General features: G+C 33.8%; 3 protein-coding genes across 6 annotated transcripts; 2 read left to right on the forward strand and 1 right to left on the reverse strand.

Moving 5' to 3' along the window:
- Positions 1–498: 498 nt before the first annotated feature.
- LOC140866692 (uncharacterized) lies at positions 499–3,575 on the forward strand. Its single transcript, XM_073271728.1, has 4 exons — positions 499–682; positions 883–925; positions 1,967–2,029; positions 2,181–3,575. Exons 3-4 carry the CDS (start codon positions 1,985–1,987, stop codon positions 3,573–3,575), a joined length of 1,440 nt encoding a protein of 479 aa, XP_073127829.1. The 5' UTR covers positions 499–682; positions 883–925; positions 1,967–1,984.
- Positions 3,254–20,104, reverse strand: LOC140883793 (uncharacterized). 4 transcript variants are annotated; one of them, XR_012150464.1, is made up of 6 exons: positions 19,828–20,104; positions 19,631–19,709; positions 19,338–19,425; positions 19,097–19,202; positions 18,790–18,843; positions 3,265–3,393 (listed from the first exon to the last, which is right to left on the reverse strand). XR_012150464.1 is itself a non-coding variant. In XM_073290388.1 (5 exons), exons 1-4 carry the CDS (start codon positions 20,077–20,079, stop codon positions 19,109–19,111), a joined length of 513 nt encoding a protein of 170 aa, XP_073146489.1. In that variant the 5' UTR covers positions 20,080–20,104; the 3' UTR covers positions 3,254–3,393; positions 19,097–19,108. The 4 variants fall into 4 exon arrangements, 3 of the variants coding, with proteins under 3 accessions (XP_073146489.1, XP_073146501.1, XP_073146481.1); XM_073290388.1 differs by lacking the exon at positions 18,790–18,843 and having other exon boundaries at positions 3,254–3,393; XM_073290400.1 differs by lacking the exons at positions 3,265–3,393; positions 18,790–18,843 and adding an exon at positions 18,691–18,789.
- LOC140883816 (uncharacterized) lies at positions 17,540–18,482 on the forward strand. Its single transcript, XM_073290411.1, has 2 exons — positions 17,540–17,686; positions 17,779–18,482. Exons 1-2 carry the CDS (start codon positions 17,579–17,581, stop codon positions 18,088–18,090), a joined length of 420 nt encoding a protein of 139 aa, XP_073146512.1. The 5' UTR covers positions 17,540–17,578; the 3' UTR covers positions 18,091–18,482.
- Positions 20,105–23,521: the final 3,417 nt, after the last annotated feature.

A 23,521-nucleotide genomic window follows, 5' to 3' on the forward strand; every position in this document is an offset into this window, starting at 1 on the left:
ATACACATGCACATATACTTATATAAGCTGTTGAAAAATATAATCTCATATTTTCTAAATTTTAGTTTCACTGCCTAATTATTTGCTATTTTTCTGGCCGAAAGTGCGCTTTGACAGATCGTAATAAAGAAGCAAATGGAGATGTTTTTGATATGTAATTGCTTCACTCTGATGGAGTTTTCCATCATTTTTAGAATTATAACATATGAATCTATAACTATAAATGAATTTGATTTTATGCATGGTCACACACACATTCATACAAAATATTCTCTCGTCATTTTTACATAAAAATCAAACAAAATAAGTAAAATAACTAAAATTTGGGAAAAAGTCGTCTTTCTCACGTTTAATGGATAGATAATCGCACGATCATATGTATTATTAACAACATAGAATCCTATTTAATTACTAAATCTTTTTTTGGGCTAAGCCCTTCAATTTATTTCCAATCCTTTGAATTCAACTCAACGTTGAATCACTTTATTGCTTATTCTTGGCATTTCCCAGCAGGGAAACTTCTTCACTTTTTGTCTCTTTAGCGTCTACCCGTCTTCCTACATAAAGGTTTCGTCTCTCTCTTAATTTTCTCACTCATTTTTCAGTCTTTTGTCTTTCTTGTTTTTGGGTTTTTTCTTCTTCGGGCGGAGGAATCGTTGAGGAGGAGATATAAAATTTTCGGGTACGTACCATTTCGTTTTTGGGTTTTTTTCTGCGTATGTTTTACTTTGCTGCTTTATGGGCTTTGTCTCAACTCTTCAATGGCATTTCCGGGAAGCCTTTTTACGTTGAAAAGTTTTTTCTTTTCATGTCCAAGTTACTTGAGATTCAAGAGTCTATTTATGATTGTTTGTTGAATGTGATGTTTTTGTGTTGAAACAGAAGGCAAGTTTCTGAGTGAATCTGTGACAGCGACTCATTTCAGGTGACAAATCAATTTTTGTGTGTGGGTGTGTGTGTGTGTGTGTTTTTTTTTTCTGAAATTCTCGTTTCACTTTTTTCCCCCCGCAAGTATAGTCTCTCGTCTCTACGTGATGAAAAAGCTTTTTTTTTGTTTAAAAAAAAAAGTTGCACATTTCTGGATTGTACCCTTAAATGTGCAATGCATTTCGTGTTCCTGTTTGCTTTATGATTGATTTATATTTAGTGACACTAAGCTTAGGACCATGCTGTGTAGTCTCTTTTATTTGGGGCAGACACATGCGGAATATATATGTTGTAACAATATAACATTTTCACATGATGTATATCCTGTCCGCACCAGATGTTGTAAGAATTTCAACACTCTACGTTCTGTTTATGTGGATGGTTTGAGTTACAATGGATTGTCGGATGGAAAGAAGGGAAAAATATGAACATGGATTCACACTTTTCGCAAGCTAAACTTGTCTAGTTGAACGGCTTTAGTCAATCTATGATCGATCATTTTGAATAACTATCTATTCGGGCATTTAGATGGTGGATTCTATGCTACACCTGATATAGCCATGACATTTAGATTGGTGTGACCTCCCATTCACAATGAATGGTGGATATCCCAAAATCTTATGCTGCAAGTGGAACTAGTACTTGTAATGCCTTTTATTTTTCTTTGATTCCCATTCTTGGGTGTATACTGTTTACAATTTTGGGAAGTTAGAAGGTCAAGAACAAATGTGACCAGCCTAGCCTGCTAATCTTGTGCTGTAACTTTTGAGGTATATTCTTATTGGAAGAGGTGATGGTTCACTAATTATTATGACTGCATATTGGATTTTTCTAGAGTTACTTGAGCAATTACTTAGTCTAATAGAGCCCATTCCATCGTATGTTATGAGCAGTGCATAAATCTTACACTGATTCACTTGTCTTGAAATTGTTACATAAGCACCGTTTTAATAATTATACCTTGTCCTGTTATTGGTATACATACTGTATTATGGTGTTATATGCCTCGATTTGATGTTTGTCTCATTCAAACGTGCAGAATCTGCAAACTCACGCTATGAACCAACAAAGATGGGCAAATTTAAAAGCTCTTTCGGTTCAGGTATGTTGACACCTTGCAACTGCATTCCTTGTAAAACTTTCTATGTAGATAATAACAATGTCAAGTGCTAGAAGTCGTGCGCAAGTATAGAGATGATTTTCCTCTAAATATCTTTTATTTTATGGTATCATATTTCAATTTATGGCATCAGAAACCTAAAGAAGTGCAAACGAAAAACATTGAAGTTTCTAAAAGACCATCAGAGGTAATTCTTAACAAGGAAGAGTTTATTGCTGCTAAGGTGTTGTACGAGTTGGCCAATGACAAGAAAGGAGAGAGAATTTTGGTAAAGAGGAAATTGGAGGAAGATGGTTTGACCAGTAGAGGATCTCTCAAAAGGATTGAGCATTTTCCCATTAAAAAAGAGACTAACAATCACGAAGATTTTCACGCGCAAGATTTGTGCCATGAAACCATTTCTAGAACATTCTCTGAATTTCCTTTTTCTGTTATACATCTTCTCTCCGCGATTCGAGCTGCAATGGTCACTCCTCTTTCATCAGATAACACCCTGGCAATTGGATATCATTCTTCATGCACTAACCAACCAATCAGTGATAGATCTTCTCCTGGGATCATTTGCAACAGTGAATATTTTCAAAGAAATTTGCCATCTCTAACCGCTGATCAAATTTCCACCCGTGTGAGATCCAAGCCGGGTGACTCCAGTATCTTGGAATGCAAGTATCCTCTTGTAGAATTAGTAAGGGGGGCCCTCAAGATATTTGCATCAGAAACAGCACCCTTGGGAGCAAGATGGTGGAAACCTCTGACTATTTACGACAGATTAAGTAGAACGTGGCTCTGGAAGGGTCCAATCCGGAGTATTTTGACACAAGAGAAGTGTACCAAGGTGGAGACATCTTCCACAGCTTGGGGTATTTCTCAAGAAAATCTTGTCAAAATAGTTAAGCAGTATACCATCTGGCTGAGAGGAGAGCAACAGATTCTTCAACAGATCTCCAGGCTTCCTCCATTCCCTCTGGCGCTGATGCATGTGAAAGATTTCCATACAAGATTCAATGATCGAACAAGGACGAACCCAAATACAATTTCTCAAACCTGTGACAGAATAAGAGCTTATTTCCAGAGAGAAGAAACTATACGGTACTTGATTCCAAACCGTATTTTTCACTACACCACCTTAGATGGTAAGAAATCTGCAGTTGCCCCGTTACGAATGAGCAGCAATAAAGCATTGACAAAAGCTCGAGGTCACTATGTATTTAAGCCGAATCGTCCACCTCAATTTTCTCTACTAAGTCTTGTCAGGGATGCAGCCGCCAGGTTGCCTAACAGCATGGGAACCAGAGCCGATATTTGCGTTTTAATACAAGACTCTCAGTTCGTTGTTGAAAATATCCCTGAAAATACAGTTAAACAAGTTGTAAGCGGAGCTTTGGATCGGTTGCACTCTGAGCACGATCCTTGCGTCGAATACAATGGAAAATGGGGCTTGTGGGTATACTTGCATGGTGATAGAGGCGAAGAAGATTTTGTAGATAAAGGTACATCTTATGCAAAGACTAAAAAGGAGGCCAAATAAATTCTTGACTCAAATCTTCTGCCTCAGTAATTATGTAGTGAAATGTTGCTTGACTATTAATGATATGTTATTCAAAGCAAAAAAAATTGAGAATTGGTTATGTTATTTGATTATGAAGTTTTGGCTACTGGTGAATTGAGAAGATCTTATCTATCATGTTCTTTTACATCTCACTGGATTAAGATTTTGTATGAATGTATTACTTTGAAGCCATGGTATACTGCTCCACAAGATTATCACATTTTGGTGATTATTTATTGTTAATCTTTGACACAAACCCCTCATGCATTCTTTAGTTCAAACGAAAGCGGTCTGCCCCTTGGACTGACTAAAAATAATATATTTTACGTGTTTAATTTTTTTAATTAATAAGCTAAAATTACTCATTGTTAGGTTATTATTTATTCACTGATAAGCATAGCATAATTATCAATTGACGTCATATAACTTTTGAAGCATTTAAATTTAAATATTTAAAAATATTTCTTATATCGAAAATACAATTTTTATTTTTTATTTTTCAAAATAATGTATAAAGATAAAATGATAAAAACCAATCACTTGTTTTCAATAGGTTATAGATTTAATACATATAGGAATAAAAATATTAATATTAATATTAATATTTAGAAGTTAGTTAGAACTTTTGAATAAATAGTCATTGGCAATTGGCATATGCAATTAGTATATATATGTTAATTTTTGGTTTTATTTTTGATAAAATTTAACTTAAATACGTATTTACCTTTATCACAAAAAATTATAAATTTAATTTTTTTTTTGTTAAAATATGGCCTAATTTTTATTGGAACAAAATTTTGACATAACTAATATATTAAAATTTTTAAATCATAAGTTTTACTTATTTGGATATTTTTAATTTCAAGTCAACCGTAATGTTTTCACTTGAACTTTTTGTTAGATTGAATGAATTTTTTGGTTACCTAAAATATTTATTTATCATAATTATTATTTATTTGATGTTTTTTTGGAAAAAAAATGAGAAATTTGCAATGCACAAAAAGTATGTAAATAATTTTAAATAACTAAATTGATAAAAATGGATAAAAGATTATTTTTTTAAAATATTTTAAAATCAATTTTCAATTTAAAAAATGGATTTTTAACTCAAAATTTCCTTTAGTTTAAGTGAAATTTTAATTATTAAAAAAATTAATTTGTATCTTAATTACAATTTATTTGTATAATTTTTTAGAAATACATCATGAAAAATTCGCAACATAGGCATAACTAAAAGTTTAACTAAAAATATATAATTTATTTTTATAATGTTCAAATTTATTTATTTTTGTTTAAATATTATATATATTTGATTCAATACATATTATCTACATATAAAAAATTTTAAATAAAATTTCAAATAAATGATAAATAAATTATGAATTAGCTAAATTTCATTAAATTTTTTTTACTTCATTCGACAATGAGTGATTAATAAAAATTATTATATCAATGTTCTATTTAATATTTAATAAAAAATTATATATCAACATAATTTTTACCCAATATTTATTTATTGCACATCTCCGACAACAGTCACTAGTTTCCAAGAATCCAAAATTGTATGTTCACGAGGCCTCTTCCGGTAGAGACGACGTAGCATCTAATTAAAATTGTTCATTTCTTGTTGTAATTGTATAGTTGTGACTTGTGAATTGTGATGTGATCTCTTCAATTTTGACTCAGGTAGATACCTGAACTTTTGTCAATTTTAATCAAAATCTTGTGATCTCTAATCAATTTTTTATTTTTTTTCAATTCTTTTCCGATTCTTTTTCCTTTTGTTGATTCATTTCACCATCAACACCCAATTCAATTTCCAAAAATGTCTAAAAATGCCAATCAGCTACGTGGTGCAACTTTTGTCACTTCTAAGTCCACATAAGAATGAATTGTTGGATGTTGATGTGTTAAATTATTGCAGAAGAACATCTACTCCTTTATTATTATTATTATTATTATTATTATTATTATTATTATTATTATTATTATTAACTCTTTTACAAAATCTATATCTTTCTAGTAAGCAATTGTGTACATCAAATCTTTAAGGTTCTCCACACAATTGTCTAAATCGTCCTTCAATTTTAATGACTTCTTTAAACCACCCAAAAGTTATAGACTCAACATTTTCCACAAAATTTGAGGTAATTACACATTAACATGTAATGTTCAAGTCTTGTTTGCAATGTTATACAGTTATAGGTAATTCCGTCATGTCCCTTCTCCATTTCTTTGGAACATTTTTACGCATTCAAAAGATGGGTTTTTTTTATAATTAATTTTAAAAAAATTAATTGCACAAATAAGTTGTGTGGAAAAGTATATTAAGAATAAAACAAGCAAATTCATATATCATTGAACAACGTGAATTCAATAATGATGTGCAATACTTTTGACCACATTGAACAACGGGAATTCAATAATGCAATACTTTCATTTCAATAAAACAAGCAAATTCATATATCATTTATTCACAATTATTAATCTCACTGTCTCTTGCTCTCTTACGAAAAGTTCTTCACAATTTCTAAAATCTTTTCTCCTCATTCCTTCTACTATCTCGGTATTTTTTTTTCCTGAAATTTGTTCTTCGGTATGAATAACATTGATGTGCTTCTATATTTTGTTGGTCATGTTATTGTCGAGAATGAGTCGATCGAATATAGTATCCCTATATTAGACCGATTCGAGTATTAAGATTAATTTCTTTGTTCGAGTTGGTTGAATATGTACATAAAATGTTGGTGATTGATCCCATGAATTTACTCTGAAGTTGTCGACGAAATACTCATTTATGGAGAAATCAAAATGACATAAAATTCCAGTCGACCTCGTTGATGCTGATGCTCTGGAGTTTGTAATACAATGCCCTAATATACATGTATTACATTTGTACGTTGAAGAAAATCAAATTGATCATGATGATGAAGAACCATATATTCCAGATGTCACTGAAGGATTGAACAATATGCAGTTGTATCATGAGGGTGAATCGTGAGATCAACATATCACTGGCCCATCTGAACCTGTATGCTGGCCAAATACGGGTCTGGGTTGGGAACAAATGTCGGGCCACAAATTGGAATTTAAACAACCAGAATTTTGCTCCATACGATGATGTTCCTAGAATTGATGACGAAGATGTTCCTAAAAGTGATACTAAACCAGAGATGTCATACGAGGAGTCTGCAGAAGATGATGACAACGATGCTGATGATTTGAATGATGGTGAACGTGTGAGCATGCATGCAAATATCGATGAAGGGACGTCATCTCGTCCACCACCTCGTCAAACGTTACGGAGGCAGTCGTATCATTTTTCTCCAGAAATTCTGATATGCCATCATTTTTCAATAAATATTTCGGAGAAGAGACTCCGGATTCTATTAGTGTACCTTCCGGGACACGAACAAGCTATTATAATCCGGAGAGAGGGAGAACTAGGTGTAGGAATGATCTGATTGCATCCGTGAAAGATTATTGAGTCAGATTTTCCAAGCGTGAGTATCGTGTCATTGATAGCACACGCATTCTGGAAAGTATAGTGTATAAATGATTCTTCTGCCGTCAGATGTCATTGGGGTCTTCGAGCTTCTTTCAAAGAGAAAACAAGTTACTGAAAAATAACTAGATATGGCGGCCCTCACACGTGTATATCTACCAACGTCGGCATAGACCATCATACCTTGAATAGCGATATGGTTGCACAGAAGTCGTTGGGTAATGTACGCTGTGATCCTTCGTACAAGATTAAATATATCATGGAGAGCGTGAAGGATAAATATGGATATCAAATCTCGTATACGAAGGTGGCAAAGTCTGAAACGCGCAGTGGAAATTGTTTATGGTTCTTGGGAGAGTTCTGTGCAACTACTTCCGAAATATATGCGTGTTCTATCCAAATATAATCACGAAACAGTTGTCGAGTGGAAGCATCTCAGATCGAACACTAAATCAATAAAAACATTGAACTATGTTTTTTGGTCATTCAGGCCCTGTATAGATGGATTTTGCCACTGTCGAAAAATCATCAGCATCGACGGCACACATCTGTACACAAAATACAAGCACAAAATGCTGATCGCGGTCACTCTGGATGGGAACAATCAGGTGCTACCGTTGACATTTGCAATCGTGGATGAAGAAACCACGTGGTCTACGTCTACGCGAACCTCTACGCGGTACAAAACCTTGAGGATTATTTTGAACCACATCATCATTGTCTTCACTGCTCTGGTTTTGTTCATTTGAATAACCTGGGAAAAAACTGGTGATACAACATTTCTTTGAAGTGCCGACGTGTTATGAAAATCAGGTGGCTGAGGGTGAACATTGATCAGTTCTGTAGAACTTTGGATTTTGCTCCAAAATGGAGTCCGGTAATCTTCGTCATCATATGCACCAGATGGCCCTATATTTTCAAATATTCCCGATGGTCCTACGTTGTATAACCCACAAGATGACCCTACATTTTCAAAACCACCAGATGGCCCTGCATGGTCATGCCAACCAGATGACCTTGAAACATATCCTAAAGATGACTGATGCGGATCATTAGAAGGCAAACTAAAATGTTGTGGACTATCATGTTGTCCAGCAACAAATAAATTGCGTGGATATGACCGAAAATCAATCTCACTGACTGTAGGAGATATAATGTGAACAGTTATGCGCTCATACCATGGAAATTAGTCATCATCTGTCTGCCTAGATCTTCCATGCAATTCACCTTGGACAACATGCCGCATCCTTCTGTTCCAAATAGTAATGACATTTTCATGATATTCCCTCCCGTCTGTGTTGCGATGACCTATTCTGGTGATGTTGTGGAGGTCATCATTGTCAACTGCAAGTCCTGTAATAGGTTGACGCATTTCAAATTGTCTCAACACTCGATTCGGACAATGCATCTCCACAATTTCAAAGCAGATCAAAGGACAAACACATCGCCAAATATTAGTATCGTATGAATCCATTATTGTTCTGACATCTGGATCGTTTCTGTCGTATACTATCGAGTTAAACTACAAATTTTAAATGCAAATTTCAGTTAAAAATTTTTATAAAGAATTTCATTGTTGCAGTGTTTATATATTTTAGTAGTATACCTCATCATGACTCATACGATCAAAACAGACTCTTATAATTCGAAGAGCGTGTGTCGATGCATTAGTATAACTGAAAATATTGTTCTACCTACAATTTAAAAAAATGATTAAAAATCGAGTAAATTAATCAGAGTTCATATTATGACAATAAATTTTTTACCGTGCACCATATGGAGCAAATGACATAATTTCATCAGCAATTCGGGGTCACGACAAGAGATAAGCCAGTTCGATCAGGATTAAAAAATTTAATCCTGCTCCATGCCCATACCTGTCATTATTAAAATATAATTCAATAAATATTAATATGGTCTCAGTTAATCATAATAAATTATACCTGCAAAATATGTAGAGGACCGGTTATTATAGATTTTCCTATACTTGTTGCACTGCACAACTCACGATATAGGAACGCTAAAACTGCACCTCCCCAACTATAAGATTTTATTCGATCAACATTCCGGAGCAATTGTAAAAAAATCAATCTAATTGATTCTCCTTGATAATTTGACAGCATTATTCATTTGATAATCATCAATGTTACACAAACTATATTTTACAACATCAACCCCGAAACTATTATCTTGAATATGTGTGGAGATGAAGTGTTCGTATAAAGCGGTCATCGACAAGTATGCACCTTTGAAATGCGATTCTAATGGCGTAAATTCCAATAAATTGAGACATGTGTTTTATTCTCCCACTTTGTGTGATGTATCTATACCAGATACAGACTCACCGTCAATTGGTAAACCATAAATAATTGAAACATCCTGCAATATGATAGTCGCCTCACCGTATCTAATCTAAAATGAAATGTGTGTGTTTCACGTCGCCATCGTTCAACCAGATCAGTAATCAAATGATTATCATAAAGACGAAATCCACATTGCAAAACACTGAAAAATTCCATATGGTGTAAATATAATTTAACACGGCTATGCAAGACATTCTCCAGATATAATTTCCAAATCAAGTTGTCTGATCGTTTGTTTCGAACAATTTAATCAATAGTTTGCGAAGAAACTACTGAGGATATATTTTATGCTTGCAAATACAACACATTCGGATCTTCTATTGTTGACATTCTGAAAAAATAATGACATTCATCAATTAACAAAAAAAATATATAATTATCAATTGGTGCGAATTTTTCAAATATTATTATATACTTATCAAAATTTAAGTTACCCGTGTAACACATAACAAATAAGTTTCGTATGAATTAAACTAACAAATAACACATTTTTATAAAATTTAATTACATATTGAAAAATTAAATGAGAGCCGAAAGAATTAAAAAATTATTGACACAACAAACCTACCTGAATAAAAAAGGAGAGCCGAAAGATTTAAATGGAATGCGGAAGAAATGCTTCACAAACAACTGAACAAGTTTCGTAATATTTTTAGAAATGCTTCTGTGAGAAAAAGGAAGAGAAGCGGACATATTTAACATGAATAAAAGGCCCATCCAATAATTTTAATATCACGGACATGCAAACTAATGCATGTCTGTGATGCATTATGCCAAAGCAGGCATAACGGACATGCATCTGCTTTGGCAGCATCCTCACAACTCTAACAGCGAACCCTGCGTTATTGCAAGGTCCGTTGTTACTAGGGGAGTTTTGCAGTATTTTGCAAAACCGCCTGGACCGAATTATTTATGCAAATTATTGTAATTTTTCCTAAAAATTACAATAATTTGCATAAATAATTCGGTCCAGAGAGTTTTGCAAAAAAACTGCAAAACGCCCCTGGTAACAGCGAACCCTGCAATAACGCAGGGTCCCGTGTTAGAGTGTGAGGATGCTGCCAAAGCAGCGCAACTAGCACGTGATGTCTGCTTTGGCAAATGCATCACGAACATGCATTATTTTGCATAAATGTGATACTAAAATGATTGGAGGGTCATTTTTTGATGTTAAATATGTCTGCTTCTCATCCTTTTTTTCACATAAGTATTTTTGAAAATTGTACGAAACTTGTTCGGTTGTTTGCCAAGCATTTCTTCCGCATTCCATTTAAATCTTTCGGCCCTCCTTTTTTATTCAGATAGGTTTGTTGTGTTAATAATTTTTTAATTCTTCCATTTAATTCTTTCGGCTCTCATTTAATTTTTCAATATGTAATTCGAATTTATAAAAATATGATATTTGTTAGTTTAATTCGTAAAACTTATTTGTCATGTGTTACACATGTAACTTAAATTTTGATAAGTATATAATAATATTTGAAAAATTCGTACCAATTGATCATTATATAAATTTTTTGTTGATTGATGATTATCATTTTTTTTCAGAATGCCAACAGTAGAAGATCATTTGCAAGCATCACATATATCATCAGTAGTTTCTTCGCAAACTATTGATGAAATTGTTCGAGACAAACGATCGGACAACTTGATTTGGAAATTATATCTGGAGAATGTCTTGCATAGCCGTGTTAAATTATATTTACACCATATGAGATTTTTCGGTGTTTTGCAATGTGAATTTCGTGTTTATTATAATCATTTGATTACTGCTCTAGTTGAACGATGACAACGTGAAACACACACATTTAATTTTAGATACGGTGAGACGACTATCACATTGCAAGATGTTTCAATTATTTTGGGTTTACCAATTGATGGTGAGTCTGTATTTGGTATAGATACATCACACAAAGTGGGAGAATGAAAACACATATGTCTCAATTTATTGGGATTTACGCCATTAGTATCGCATTTCAAAGGTGGTCACTTGTCGATGACCGCTTTATACGAACACTACATCTCCACACATATTGAAGATAATAGTTTCGAGTTGATATTGTAAAATATAGTCGGTGTGTAACATTGATGATTATCGAAGGAATAATGCAGCCAGATTATCAAGGAGGATCGGCTAGATTGATTTTTTTACAACTGCGCGGGAATATTGATCGAATAAAATCTTACAGTTGGGAAGTGCAGTTTTAGCGTTCATATATCGTGAGTTGTGCAATGCAACACGTATAAGAAAATTTATAATAACTGGTCCTCTACATATTTTGCAGGTATAATTTATTATGATTAACTGAGACCACATTAATATTTAATGAATTATATTTTTTAATAATGACAGGTATGGACATGGAGAAGGATTAAATTTTTTAATCCTGATCGGACTGGCTTATCTCTTGTCGTGGCCCCAAATTGCTGATAAAATTATATCATTTGCTCCCTATGGTGCAGGTAAAAAAAATTTATTGTCATAATATGAACTCTGATTAATTTACTAGATTGTTAATCATTTTTTTTATTGTAAGTGGAACAATGTATTCAGTTATACTCATGCACCGACACATGGACCGACACACGCTCTTCAAATTATAAGAGATTGTTTTGATCGTATGAATCTTGATAAAGTATACTACTAAAATATATAAACACTGCAACAATGAAATTCTTTATAAAAATTTTTATCTAAAATTTGCATTTTAAATTTGCAGTTTAACTGGATAGTATACGACAGAAACGATCCAGATGTCAGAACAATAATGAATTCATACGATACTAATATTTGCCGATGTGTTTGTCCTTTGATCTGCTTTGAAATTGTGGAGATGCATCGCATCGTCCGAATCGAGTGTTGAGACAATTTGAAATGCGTCAACCTATTACAGGACTTGTAGTTGACAACGATGACCTCCACAACATCACCAAAATAGGTCATCGCAACACAGACTGGAGGGAATATCATGAAAATGTCATTACTATTTGGAACAGAAGGATGCGGTATGTTGTCCAAGGTGAATTGCATGGAAGATCTAGGCAGACAGATGATGACTACTTTCCATGGTATGAGCGCATAACTGTTCACATTATATCTCATACAGTCGGTGGGATTGGTTTTCTGCCATATCCACGCAATTTATTTGCTGCTGGACAACATGATATTCCACAACAATTCAGTACGACTTCTAATGATCCGCATAAGTCATCTTTAGGATATGTTCTAAGGTCATATGTTTGGCATGACCATGCAGGCCCATCTGATGGTTTTGAAAATGTAGGGTCATTTAGTGGGTTATATAACGTAGGACCATCGGGTATATTTAAAAATACGGGGCCATCTGGTGCATATGACGACGAGGATTATCGAACTCCATTTTGGAGCAACATCCAAAGTTTTACAGAACTGATCAATGTTCACCCTCAGCCACCTGGTTTTCATAACACGTCGGCACCTCAAAGAAATGTTGTTTCACCAGTTATTTTCCCAGGTTATTCAAATGAACAAAACCAGAGCAGTGAAGACAATGATGATGTGATTCAAAATAATCCTCAAGATTTAGTATCGCGTAGAGGTTCGCGTAGACGTAGACCACGTGGTTTCTTCATCCAATTGCAAATGCCAACAGTAGCACCTGATTGTTCGCATCTAGAGTGACTGCGATCAGCATTTTGTGCTTGTATTTTGTGTACAGATGTGTGCCGTCGATGCTGATTATTTTCCGACAGTGGCGAAATCCATCTATACAGGGCGTGAATGCCCAAAAAACATAATTCAATGTTTTTTTATTGATTCAGTGTTCGATCTGAGATGCTTCCACTCGACAACTGTTTTGGGATTATATTTGGATAGAGCACGCATATATTTTGGAAGTAGTTGCATAGAACTTTCCCAGGTATCATAAAAAAATTCACTGCGCGTTTCAGACTTGCCACGCCTTCGTATACGAGGTTTGATATCCATATTTATCCTTCACGCTCTCCATGATATATTTAATCTCGTACGAAGGATCACATCGTACAATACCCAACAACGTCTGTGCAACCATATCGCTATTCAAGTTATGATGGTCTATGACGACGTTGGTAGATATACACGTGTGAGGGCCGCCATATCTAGTTATTTTCTAGTAACTTGTTTTCTCTTTGAAAGAAGCTCGAAGACCCCAACGACATCTGACAGCATAAGAATCATTTCTACACTGTACTTTCCACAGAATATGTGTGCTATCAACGACACGATACTCATGCTTGGAAACTTTGACTGAATAATATTTCACGGATGCAATCAGATCATTCTTATCTTTAAATAACATGTTTACACCAAGTTCTCCTATCTCCGGATTATAATATCTTGTTCATGTTCCGGAAGATACACTGATAGAATTCGGAGTCTCTTCTCCGAAATATTTATTAAGAAATGATGGCATATCATAATTGCTGGAGAGAAATGGTACAACTTGCCTCTGTAACGTTTGACGAGGTGGTGGACGAGATGACGTCCCTTCATCGATATTTGCATGCATGCTCACACGTTCACCATCATTCAAATCCTCAGCATCGTTGTCATCATCTTCTTCAGTCTCCCCATATGACATCTCTGGTTCAGTATCACTTCTAGGAACATCTTCGTCATCAATTCTAGGAACATCATCGTGTAGAGCGAAATTCTGGTTGTTTGAATTCCAATTTTTTGACCCGACATTTTGTTTCCAACCCAGACCCGTATTTGGCCAGCATTCAGGTTCAGATGAGCCAGTGATATGTTGATCCAACAATCCACCCTCATGATTCAAGTGCATATTTCTCAATCTTTTAGTGACATGTGGAATATATGGTTCTTCATCATCACGATCAATTTGATTTGCTTCAACGTACAAATGTAATACATGTATATTGGGGCATTGTATTAAAAACTCCAGAGCATCAGCATCAACGAGGTCGATTGGAATTTCATGTTATATTGATTTCTCGATGAATGAGTATTTCGTCGACAGCTTCAGAGTAAATTTCATCGGATCAATCACCAACATTTTATGCACATATTCAACCAACTCGAACAGAGAAATTGATCTTAATACTCGAATCGATCTAATATATGGGATACTATATTCGATCGACTCATTCTCGACAATAACATGATCACCAAAATATAGAAGCACATCAATGTTATCCATACCGAAGAACAAATTTCAGGAAAAAAATACAGAAACGGTAGGAGGAGGGAGGATGAAAGGAGGAAAGATTTTAGAAATTGTGAAGAACTTCTCATAAGAGTGCAAGAGACAATGGGATGAGTAATTGTGAATAAATGATACATGAATCTGCTTGTTATATTGAAATGAAAGTATTGTATTATTAAATTTACGTTGTTCAATGTGATCAAAAGTATTGAACTCAGTCTTTGCGGGAATCGCTGAATAATTGGTCAAAAGTATGAATTCAGTCTTTGCAGGAATCTCGCTGAATAATTTGTCAGGAATCTTGCTCACGGCTCACGAGTATTATAATTTTTATGTGTGGCTCACAGTGTTATAATTTTTATATGTGTTCGATAATTTGATATTTTTGAAGGAGACGCAAATCACGTCCGCTATCGGGGAGGCGGACATTATTTTAAGCAGTGTCCGCTTTTCACATTAGCGTTTTGAAGTATTCTTAATATACTTCTTCACCCAACTTACAATTAATTTTTTTTTAAAATTAATTATTAAAAAACCATAATTTTTAAATTAAATATAAAAAAAAAACCTTCAAAAGATTGCTAGTGCACTCAAGAAGGTTATGAATGCGACAAAAAGTTATATCTATTAAAAAAGTGTTCGGTTTTTCTAGTTTTATCTTTATATACTTTTTTTTAAAATAAAAAATGTTTAAATCTATGTTTTATGTATTTATATATATATATATATATATATATATATATATATATATATATCAGTTTTAAAATTTTAAACGTATATGCTTCAAAACACTGTAATATGTTCTCTTTGTCCTATATATGATCAGGGATGAAGGGCAACGAAAATGATTTTTTTATTACAAATATCAATTCATATATATTTTCGTCCATTCGAGATTCTTTCCTTACCACAAAAGATATGTACTTATCTTGGATTAGTCAATGTGACATCAAAAGTGTTTCTCATCCTATTTAAATATCATTAGAACACGTGAAACTCTTATATTTTCATGAAAATTGATATGTTTGTTGATATGCCAATGATTGACATTTGATCACATAATAGGGGAGAAGTACTCCAGACGTAACATAAAATAATCTCTATTATATATATATATATATATATATATATATATATATATATATATATATATATATACCATTAGATCACGTGAGACTTTTATATTTTTATGAAAATTGACATTTGTGTTGATGATCCAATGGTTGACACTTGACCACATCATAAAGAGAGAAGTACTTCAGGTGTAACATACAATAATCCATATTATTATTATTATTATTATTATTATTATTATTATTATTATTATTATTATTATTATTATTATTTAGTATATATGTATATATATCTTTATTATATTAAGGTTGCGTTACTTAGTGAGATGAGATTACATGTGATAAATCATACTATGATTATTAAAATGATTTTGATATGAAATAATGATAGATAGACAATTACATGTTTACTTTGAGTTATTAATTTTGGAATTGAAACAATGATTGATGAACGAATTACAGTTTCACCCTCCACCTATGTTAAATAATCTTATGTTTAATTTTGTATTCATATATAATTTGGATTTGATTTTTTTAATATTATAAATATTATTATTGATTCACAATTGAGTCATTTTCATGTATCAAAATTATTGGGTATAAAAATATTTATTGTTTTAAAATAGTTAAAATTGATAAATTGAGTTATTAAAGAGAGAGAGAAATTGGGAAGGAAACAAATGAATTAAATGCGGATAGATTAAGATTTGTGTAGATTTTTTTCCACAAATATTGTTCAGGATATGTTATACCTTATGTAATTAAGAATGAAATATCTCATGAAATAAGGGTTGAATGACAGGCCTTAAGATTTGAGGAGAATTGATTTTTTTTTTTTCAAAATAAACAATTGATGTGATTGGATTAACAAGCTTATCATATAGTTATCAAGTCAAGTAAACACATCCTAAGTGTGAGGCCACATCAAGTTTGTACATTGGTGTGACCTCCTTGTTTTAATTTTTTTTTTTTATTTTCTACAATTATTTAATAAAAAACGGATTGTACATGAACGCAGACGTGTATACATTACATGAGCGGAGGACTCATGGTAATGTGCCCAGGCTGTAGATAAAGATATCTGGGCGGGCTATCTTGCACACTTGGCGTCCGAGCCATGACAAAAATTATCTCATAGCTACGGGAAAAACAGAAGTATCGAGACTAAAGACCAGGGACCAGTGTTCTAAAAGGCGACGCCTAGGCGGGGTTCTAAAAGGCGCCGCCTAGACCCGCCTAGGCGTCGCCTAGGCGCTAAGCGGTTGCTCACCGCCTCGCTTTCTTGCTAGGCTGTGTCTCTAGGCGTTTTTCGCCTAATCCCCGCAAGCCGCCTAGGCTGGCAGAAATCCGCCTAAGCGGTTAATATTTTTTATTAAAAAAATTTAAAAATTAAAAATTAAAAGTGAGACACGAAGCGAGAAACAAAACACAGAAAAAAAAAAGAAGCGCAGAAAAGAAGGTCAAGCAAAAAATTAAAATTTTTGTTTTTTTTTTGTTGTTATTATTATTATTATTATTATTAAAATTTTATAAGAGTTTCGTATAAAAAATGAAAAATATAAGTCATAAAATATTTTATAGTAAAACTCATGAATATTCCAAGTGATTTATTGTTTAGGTTTTTTTTTTTTTAAAAAAAAGGCAGTCGCCTAGGCGGCTAGACGCTAGGCGGTGGGTCACCGCTAACATTGTCAAGGACTGGTATCACCAAGCACGTGGGCGGCTCGAGGCCATATGCAGCGCACGTTGCTAATCTGGTAATTATAATATAGAATTTTATTGATCAAAACATTATTTGAATTTCAATCATTCCTACTCACTTACAATATACTCTAAATACTTGCACGTGCATACGATGCAGCGTCAGCAGCTGCAAGGAGATCCCAGTAGCTACGAGCTTCATCTAGTGACGCACATACGTCCTGACAGAACATTCGCAGACGAGAAATCCCGACGGATTACGGTGCATACGACTTCAATTATATTATTTTCGTTAATTATAAAGTTTTAAACACCGTTATTGGTTTTTATAATCATAAATATTGTGGAAAATAGGCGGAGGTGGAGCGTCGTCTCTCGGAGAACTACTCGTTCAGGCCGTATGAAGATTCGCAGAGTGGAGATGTTCACCCCTCGGTGGAGGAGGTGAACATCTTTCGATGTCGTCGGTGGTGTCAGTCATCGACGAGTATACGGTCTCGGGTTTGTCGCACAGACTATGTAGAGACGACTCCTCGTCGACGTGGTCCGAGTCAGATGAGATCCACGGTTGCAGCACAGGATGAGGCGATTCGTGCCACAAGGGAGAAGGCGAGGCTGGAACGAGAGCAGTCGCAGCGGCTGAAAGTTGAACATAGGGGGATGTAGAAAAGCCTTGATGAAATGTGGCGAATTGCAACTTCGTTGGTGACTGTCATTCAAAGGGGTAAGCAAAAGGAGACCGCCAACGACACCCGTGCTCCACAAAGCGGAGGGAAGACGAGGAGCACGACGTTGCGCATCAAGGAGCCCACCCACCAGCTTGGCAAGGATCAAGACGAGGATGACGATGTGACAGACGATGATGTGACAGACTCCTCCGGATTTCAGTGCATTATGCCGTAGCATTGTTGTATTAGACCGAACTAAATTTTAATAATATTAATCTTTTATTAATTTGTTATTTGTATGTCATTAATTATGTTTTAATATTACTAATAATATTAAAATTAAATCGTTTATTGAAATATATATATATATAACACCCTCTTTAAAAAAATCGATTATTTATTCGGACGGTTTATTATAAACCGTCGGAAAAGTCTTCGACGGTTTATATTAAAACCGTCAAAAATTTCAGACGGTTTGTTTAAAACCGTCGAAAACTTTTCCGACGAAGGCTTTTGCAACGCCTTAAAAAAAACTCGCAAAGCATTGGAAATTCGAATTTCCGACGGTTTTGCAGCAATAAAACCGTCGCAAATAGCCGAATTTTTTTGTTGTGTGATCAGAAGCATGAAACCATATGATCAATGTTTATTAGCTATTCATATGCCGACTATTAAATTCCATAGAGAGGATTCTAACCTGGAAAAGGGCAAACAAAATGAATTCCAGATGAGAAAGGATTTTACTTGCTTCCTATAAATCAGAAATTAAGAAACAAAAATGGGACGAATTGAGCGTATAGAGAACTATAAAAGCATCAAGAAAGCTAAAATATGCTGCATTCTGTAGCAGATGATGCTCGACTTGAATTTGATTATTTACTCGCTTCCGACACACAGATTTACTCATATCATGTAGTCAAACCAACATTCGAGCCGGATCTATGTACTTCAATGACACTAAAAATTCTTTCTACAATGAGAATATGAATGTGACTTCCACTTACAAGATGCATCCATCATTCGGAGATATCTGTCCATACAGCATGATTGAAAGTCTGCAGCTCCTCCGAATCTAGTCCATACACAGCTTTAATGGTATCCGTACAGCAACTGAATTCAAGACATTCAATGAGAAATGAAAACATGGCATTCACTTTGATCGAAAAAGATTCTAAACACCATAATCAGAAACCACACTTCAACTGAGCCAAAACAAGAAGGGAAATAGGTTTAGGATTGTATGACCTGCAAGCCTCCTTGTTGAACTTTGTCTTGCTGATTCCATATAGTAAATCAAAAACCTCTGGCTCGACCCGGCAAAAGTATGGGCGTTCTAAAGTGCAAAAGGAAAAGGAACAGAAATCTTCATCAAACAAAAGCATGATTTCATATCTCAAGAATGAAATCGAAGCTTCAAAATGAATCTTACAATGGTAATTAACTGGTTCTGCCCAAAATTTGAATCAATTTTAGCAGACAGACTCAATAATAAGCTGCCAAAAGTTGCACTATAGAACTAAGAATCTTGAAAAACTCACCGGCATATATGGAGCATTTTCTCGTGCTCTTTTCATAGTTTATGCACCATCCATCAGGACCAATTAAGCTTTCATACAGCTGTAACACATATAAAATATATGCATTTTTGACATCACATATTTCGAGTAGTGAAACTTAAGTTACTCAAACATCAAGAAATTTACATTCATCACTTGGCACACAATAGGAAAGGGACCTGAACATCAGAAGGGTCGTCAAAAATTTCACCGGGGGAGGGAAAGCTGGGGCCTTTATCGAGCTTGCAGCAGGCACCACAGTTCTGAACACATTGCCACACGGGATCCCTCTTCTTGCCGCCAAATCCATTAGAGGTTATCGTAGCAGGCTTCTGGGGTTGGGTTTTCTTTGAAGGCGGCTTGTTTCGCGCCGCTGCGCGCACGGCGATGAAACACGGCGGTATATGAGCCACCACCGCCGCGTATGACATCGACGTTCCGCGACCCAGAGTGGGATTTATCCAGATGATTATTTGATTTGAGTTTAATTTTAGGAAATTTGTGTATTTACCCAATTTTGACGGTCCAGATATGTCGGCAGAAATCGGAACCATCTCGGCCCAATTAGAAGAATCAAACCATCAATCATCAATGTGGATTATTGTTATGAATAAGTGGGCCGAGATGGCCATAACTGCAGCCCCATTAGAAGAATCCGGCCATCAATGTAGATTATTATTAAACTGAATGTGGAGTGTTATTTTTGTTTTATTTTATTTTGAAGAAATATTGAGTGTTAATTCGGTAAAATAGAAATAGAGAACAATTGAAGTGGCTAAATAAATTGTAATTTTGACACAATTGGAATGAAAACTGTTGTCGGCCCGTGACACTTGGATGCCGAAGAAGGCGCCCTTGAGATGATGTCGTATTTTTTTTTTTTTGTATGACATTAAAACGAAGAACTGAATCCAGAATTTTTTTTCTTCATCGTCAATCGAATCAACATTGATTCGCTCGTATGTTTCGATTAGGGAAATATATGACCTTAGTGACTAGGGTAGACCGTAGATATATCACATGAGAAACTAAAATGAAAATAGAAATATGAGAGACATGTCATTATAGTTGTGATAATGAGGTAAGCCAATAGAATTGTGCCACGTCAGAAAAGGTCCGTAGATCACACACCGTCCCATATTTGTCACATGACGATTGCCGAGTGACATATCTAATAGGGATAGCCCTAGCTAGCTCCATCTGTCCTCGGTAGGGTTTAGTACATGCCGTCCGCAGGGCACTACCCTGCGGGTGATGTGTAACCCCATGATTGGTCAAAATAAGTGGATCTCACGTGGGGCCCACTGATTTTAATCAATCATGAGCCGCCACGTCATCCGCATGGCACTATCCTGCGGGTAGCATCTACTCAACCCCCGTAGATGATCTTATTGAATATTAAAATCAGTGTATAGAAATTATGATTTTTTTATCTGTAATATAATAATAATAATAATAATTATAATAATAATAATAATAATAATAATAATAATAATAATAATAATAATAATAATAATAATAATAATAATAATAATAATAATAATAATAATATAAAAATTGTAAACATGGAAGATAAATTTAAAGCAATTCAACCTCACCAAAATTAATATTGTAGGTCTCAATGTATTCATATTACTCATAAATTAAAATCTAAGCAAGTACATTTATTTAACATACAGGTGGGGGCATGGGGGAAATTCGGTAACCCAAAAGTGAATGGACAAAGGCTTACTTACAAAAGTGTGCGTACGAAAAGTTTCAGGGAATTTGTTTTGGACAAGAAAAAATATCGGTTTACAAGATTCTACATTGAGAGTATGGTCTCACTATATATTTAATTTTCATCATTAATCAATCAAACAATTTTTTAATTCAGTGGTGACCATTGAATTTATCTTCAGGGTCAAAGTAACATTAATTACATCGAGAGTCTAAAAAAGGGTTAGAAAAGATCACGTAGTTTCCATTCTTTACATTGAAAAGTTTTAATTACTTCATGCTACGTACGTACATACCTTTCTTAAATATTTATATGATTGATTTAGATCATGTATTTGAAATTCTTTGATTTAAGTCTTTCACGCCAAATGCATCTTACATTAGGGATGAGAGATTTGATTTGAAGAGACAGAGTTATGATTTGTATTTCAAACACCTTTAATATACGAGGATTTTAAGTTTATTATACTAACCAGAACAAAAAAAAAATGTATTAATTAAGAAGATGGTAATTTGATTATATTCAATGACATTATCAAAATGTATGCAAAGAATTTGAATAATTGTTCGATTTTCTTGATTTCAAATCCCTGACATCGAACACCTAAGTTGTGGTTGAAAGGATAGATTTTGATTCAAGAAAATATTTTAAACTTGAATTTAAAAAATCGTTGAAATCCACTTTAATTAGATATTAAAATACTTTAAAAAATAATATTATGAAGTGTCAATATCACGATGATGTGTGTGAAAAAACACCAGGTTTTTTAGGAACCTATGTTTTATCGTATGTTGCAGAGAAAGTAGTGGACATTCCAGGGGCAAGTCACAAAGTGTCATGTGATTATTTAATTTAATTTTTAACTTAAATAATATTTTATTTTTGGACACAATGAAAAATCCAAAACCAAAAAAAATCAAAGCGGATCCACTCATACACTCACCACTAGGATAGGGGCGGAGCCAAGATCTTAGTTTAGTGTAGACGACGACATAATGTAATTAATAAAGTTTAAAAAAATAGTCACTAGATAATCGACAATCAGAATAATGTCTCATGAGCTTTGAACACTAGAATATAAAATACACGCGACCAAAAACACCATTTAGTTTTTGTGACAACATTAAAAAAATGATAAAGAACAACACATACAAAATCCGCAATCAAAATATACTTTGAAATTTTTTTATATACTCTATATTGAAAAAAAAACATGAATTGATTCTCGGTCACTAAAAGTGCACAAATTTTAAAAAATATTTGAATGGTCGATGAACATTTAACAAAATGGACCTAAAATTTGGTGAAATTATGGATTTTGTAGATAATATGGATGATCAAAAAATATGTAATGTGATTTGAAATGTGTTAATCAAAGCATATCTCATTTGTGGCTCATGAGAAAAAAACACCATACAAACATTATATACTGTATATTTTGGGAATAATAACATATAAAAATTTAAAATTTGAACCTAAACTTGGGTGTAAAAATTATAAAAAGTAAAAAAAAAAAAAGATCCTATCTTTTTTAGTCCAATTAAATAAACTAGGGCCATAATAATAAGTAAAATTTAGAAGTAAAATATATAAATATTTATACATATATTTATATATATATATATATATATATAATATATGTTGGGCCCCGTGTGGGCACAAGCCCACATTGGGCATGAGCTACCTTCGCCCCTGATTAGGGCTGAGATACCGAGCCAAAATATCGACTTTTCGGGATATCGCACCGAAAATTTTTCGATATATAGATATTTTTTTGGTATATCGAATTTTTTTCGATATCTATATGGTATCAGTATGGATTTTTTTAATTTCAAAATTTCAAAATTTCGATGTCGGTACCGGTACTGATATGAATTATTTTCATACCAATATTTTTGATACCATATACCGAAAACCCACCCCAACTCACCACGTTTTGGCTTTCTAATTCAAAATTTCAGGTGATGGAATATTTTACTATTATAACAAAGGTTATTGTCACGTTGTTTTCTAAAAGAAATTGTGGTGAAATCTTTGAATTCATTGCATGAATTATTGTAATTTAAATTCGCTTTGCTGTCGAAAAGATTCCTAACAAATATGTAGTTAGGAGTAAAAATAAAAACATCTTAGAAGATACATTATTCATTAAT

This window comes from Henckelia pumila, chromosome 1, assembly GCF_033568475.1.
Source record: "Henckelia pumila isolate YLH828 chromosome 1, ASM3356847v2, whole genome shotgun sequence".
Classification (NCBI taxonomy): domain Eukaryota; kingdom Viridiplantae; phylum Streptophyta; class Magnoliopsida; order Lamiales; family Gesneriaceae; genus Henckelia; species Henckelia pumila.

What these genes read in the sequence shown, in the direction of transcription:
- LOC140866692 (XM_073271728.1), top strand. Translation starts at nt 1,985, where the DNA reads ATGAACCAACAAAGATGGGCAAATTTAAAAGCTCTTTCGGTTCAG. An exon ending in TAAAAGCTCTTTCGGTTCAG is followed by an intron (nt 2,030 to 2,180) that starts GTATGTTGACAC and finishes TTATGGCATCAG; the next exon opens with AAACCTAAAGAAGTGCAAAC.
- LOC140883816 (XM_073290411.1), top strand. Translation starts at nt 17,579, where the DNA reads ATGCAGCGTCAGCAGCTGCAAGGAGATCCCAGTAGCTACGAGCTTCAT. An exon ending in AGAAATCCCGACGGATTACG is followed by an intron (nt 17,687 to 17,778) that starts GTGCATACGACT and finishes TGTGGAAAATAG; the next exon opens with GCGGAGGTGGAGCGTCGTCT.
- LOC140883793 (XM_073290388.1), bottom strand. Translation starts at nt 20,079, where the DNA reads ATGTCATACGCGGCGGTGGTGGCTCATATACCGCCGTGTTTCATCGCC. An exon ending in ACGACCCTTCTGATGTTCAG is followed by an intron (nt 19,710 to 19,827) that starts GTCCCTTTCCTA and finishes TATGTGTTACAG; the next exon opens with CTGTATGAAAGCTTAATTGG. An exon ending in TTCAACAAGGAGGCTTGCAG is followed by an intron (nt 19,203 to 19,337) that starts GTCATACAATCC and finishes TCTTGAATTCAG; the next exon opens with TTGCTGTACGGATACCATTA.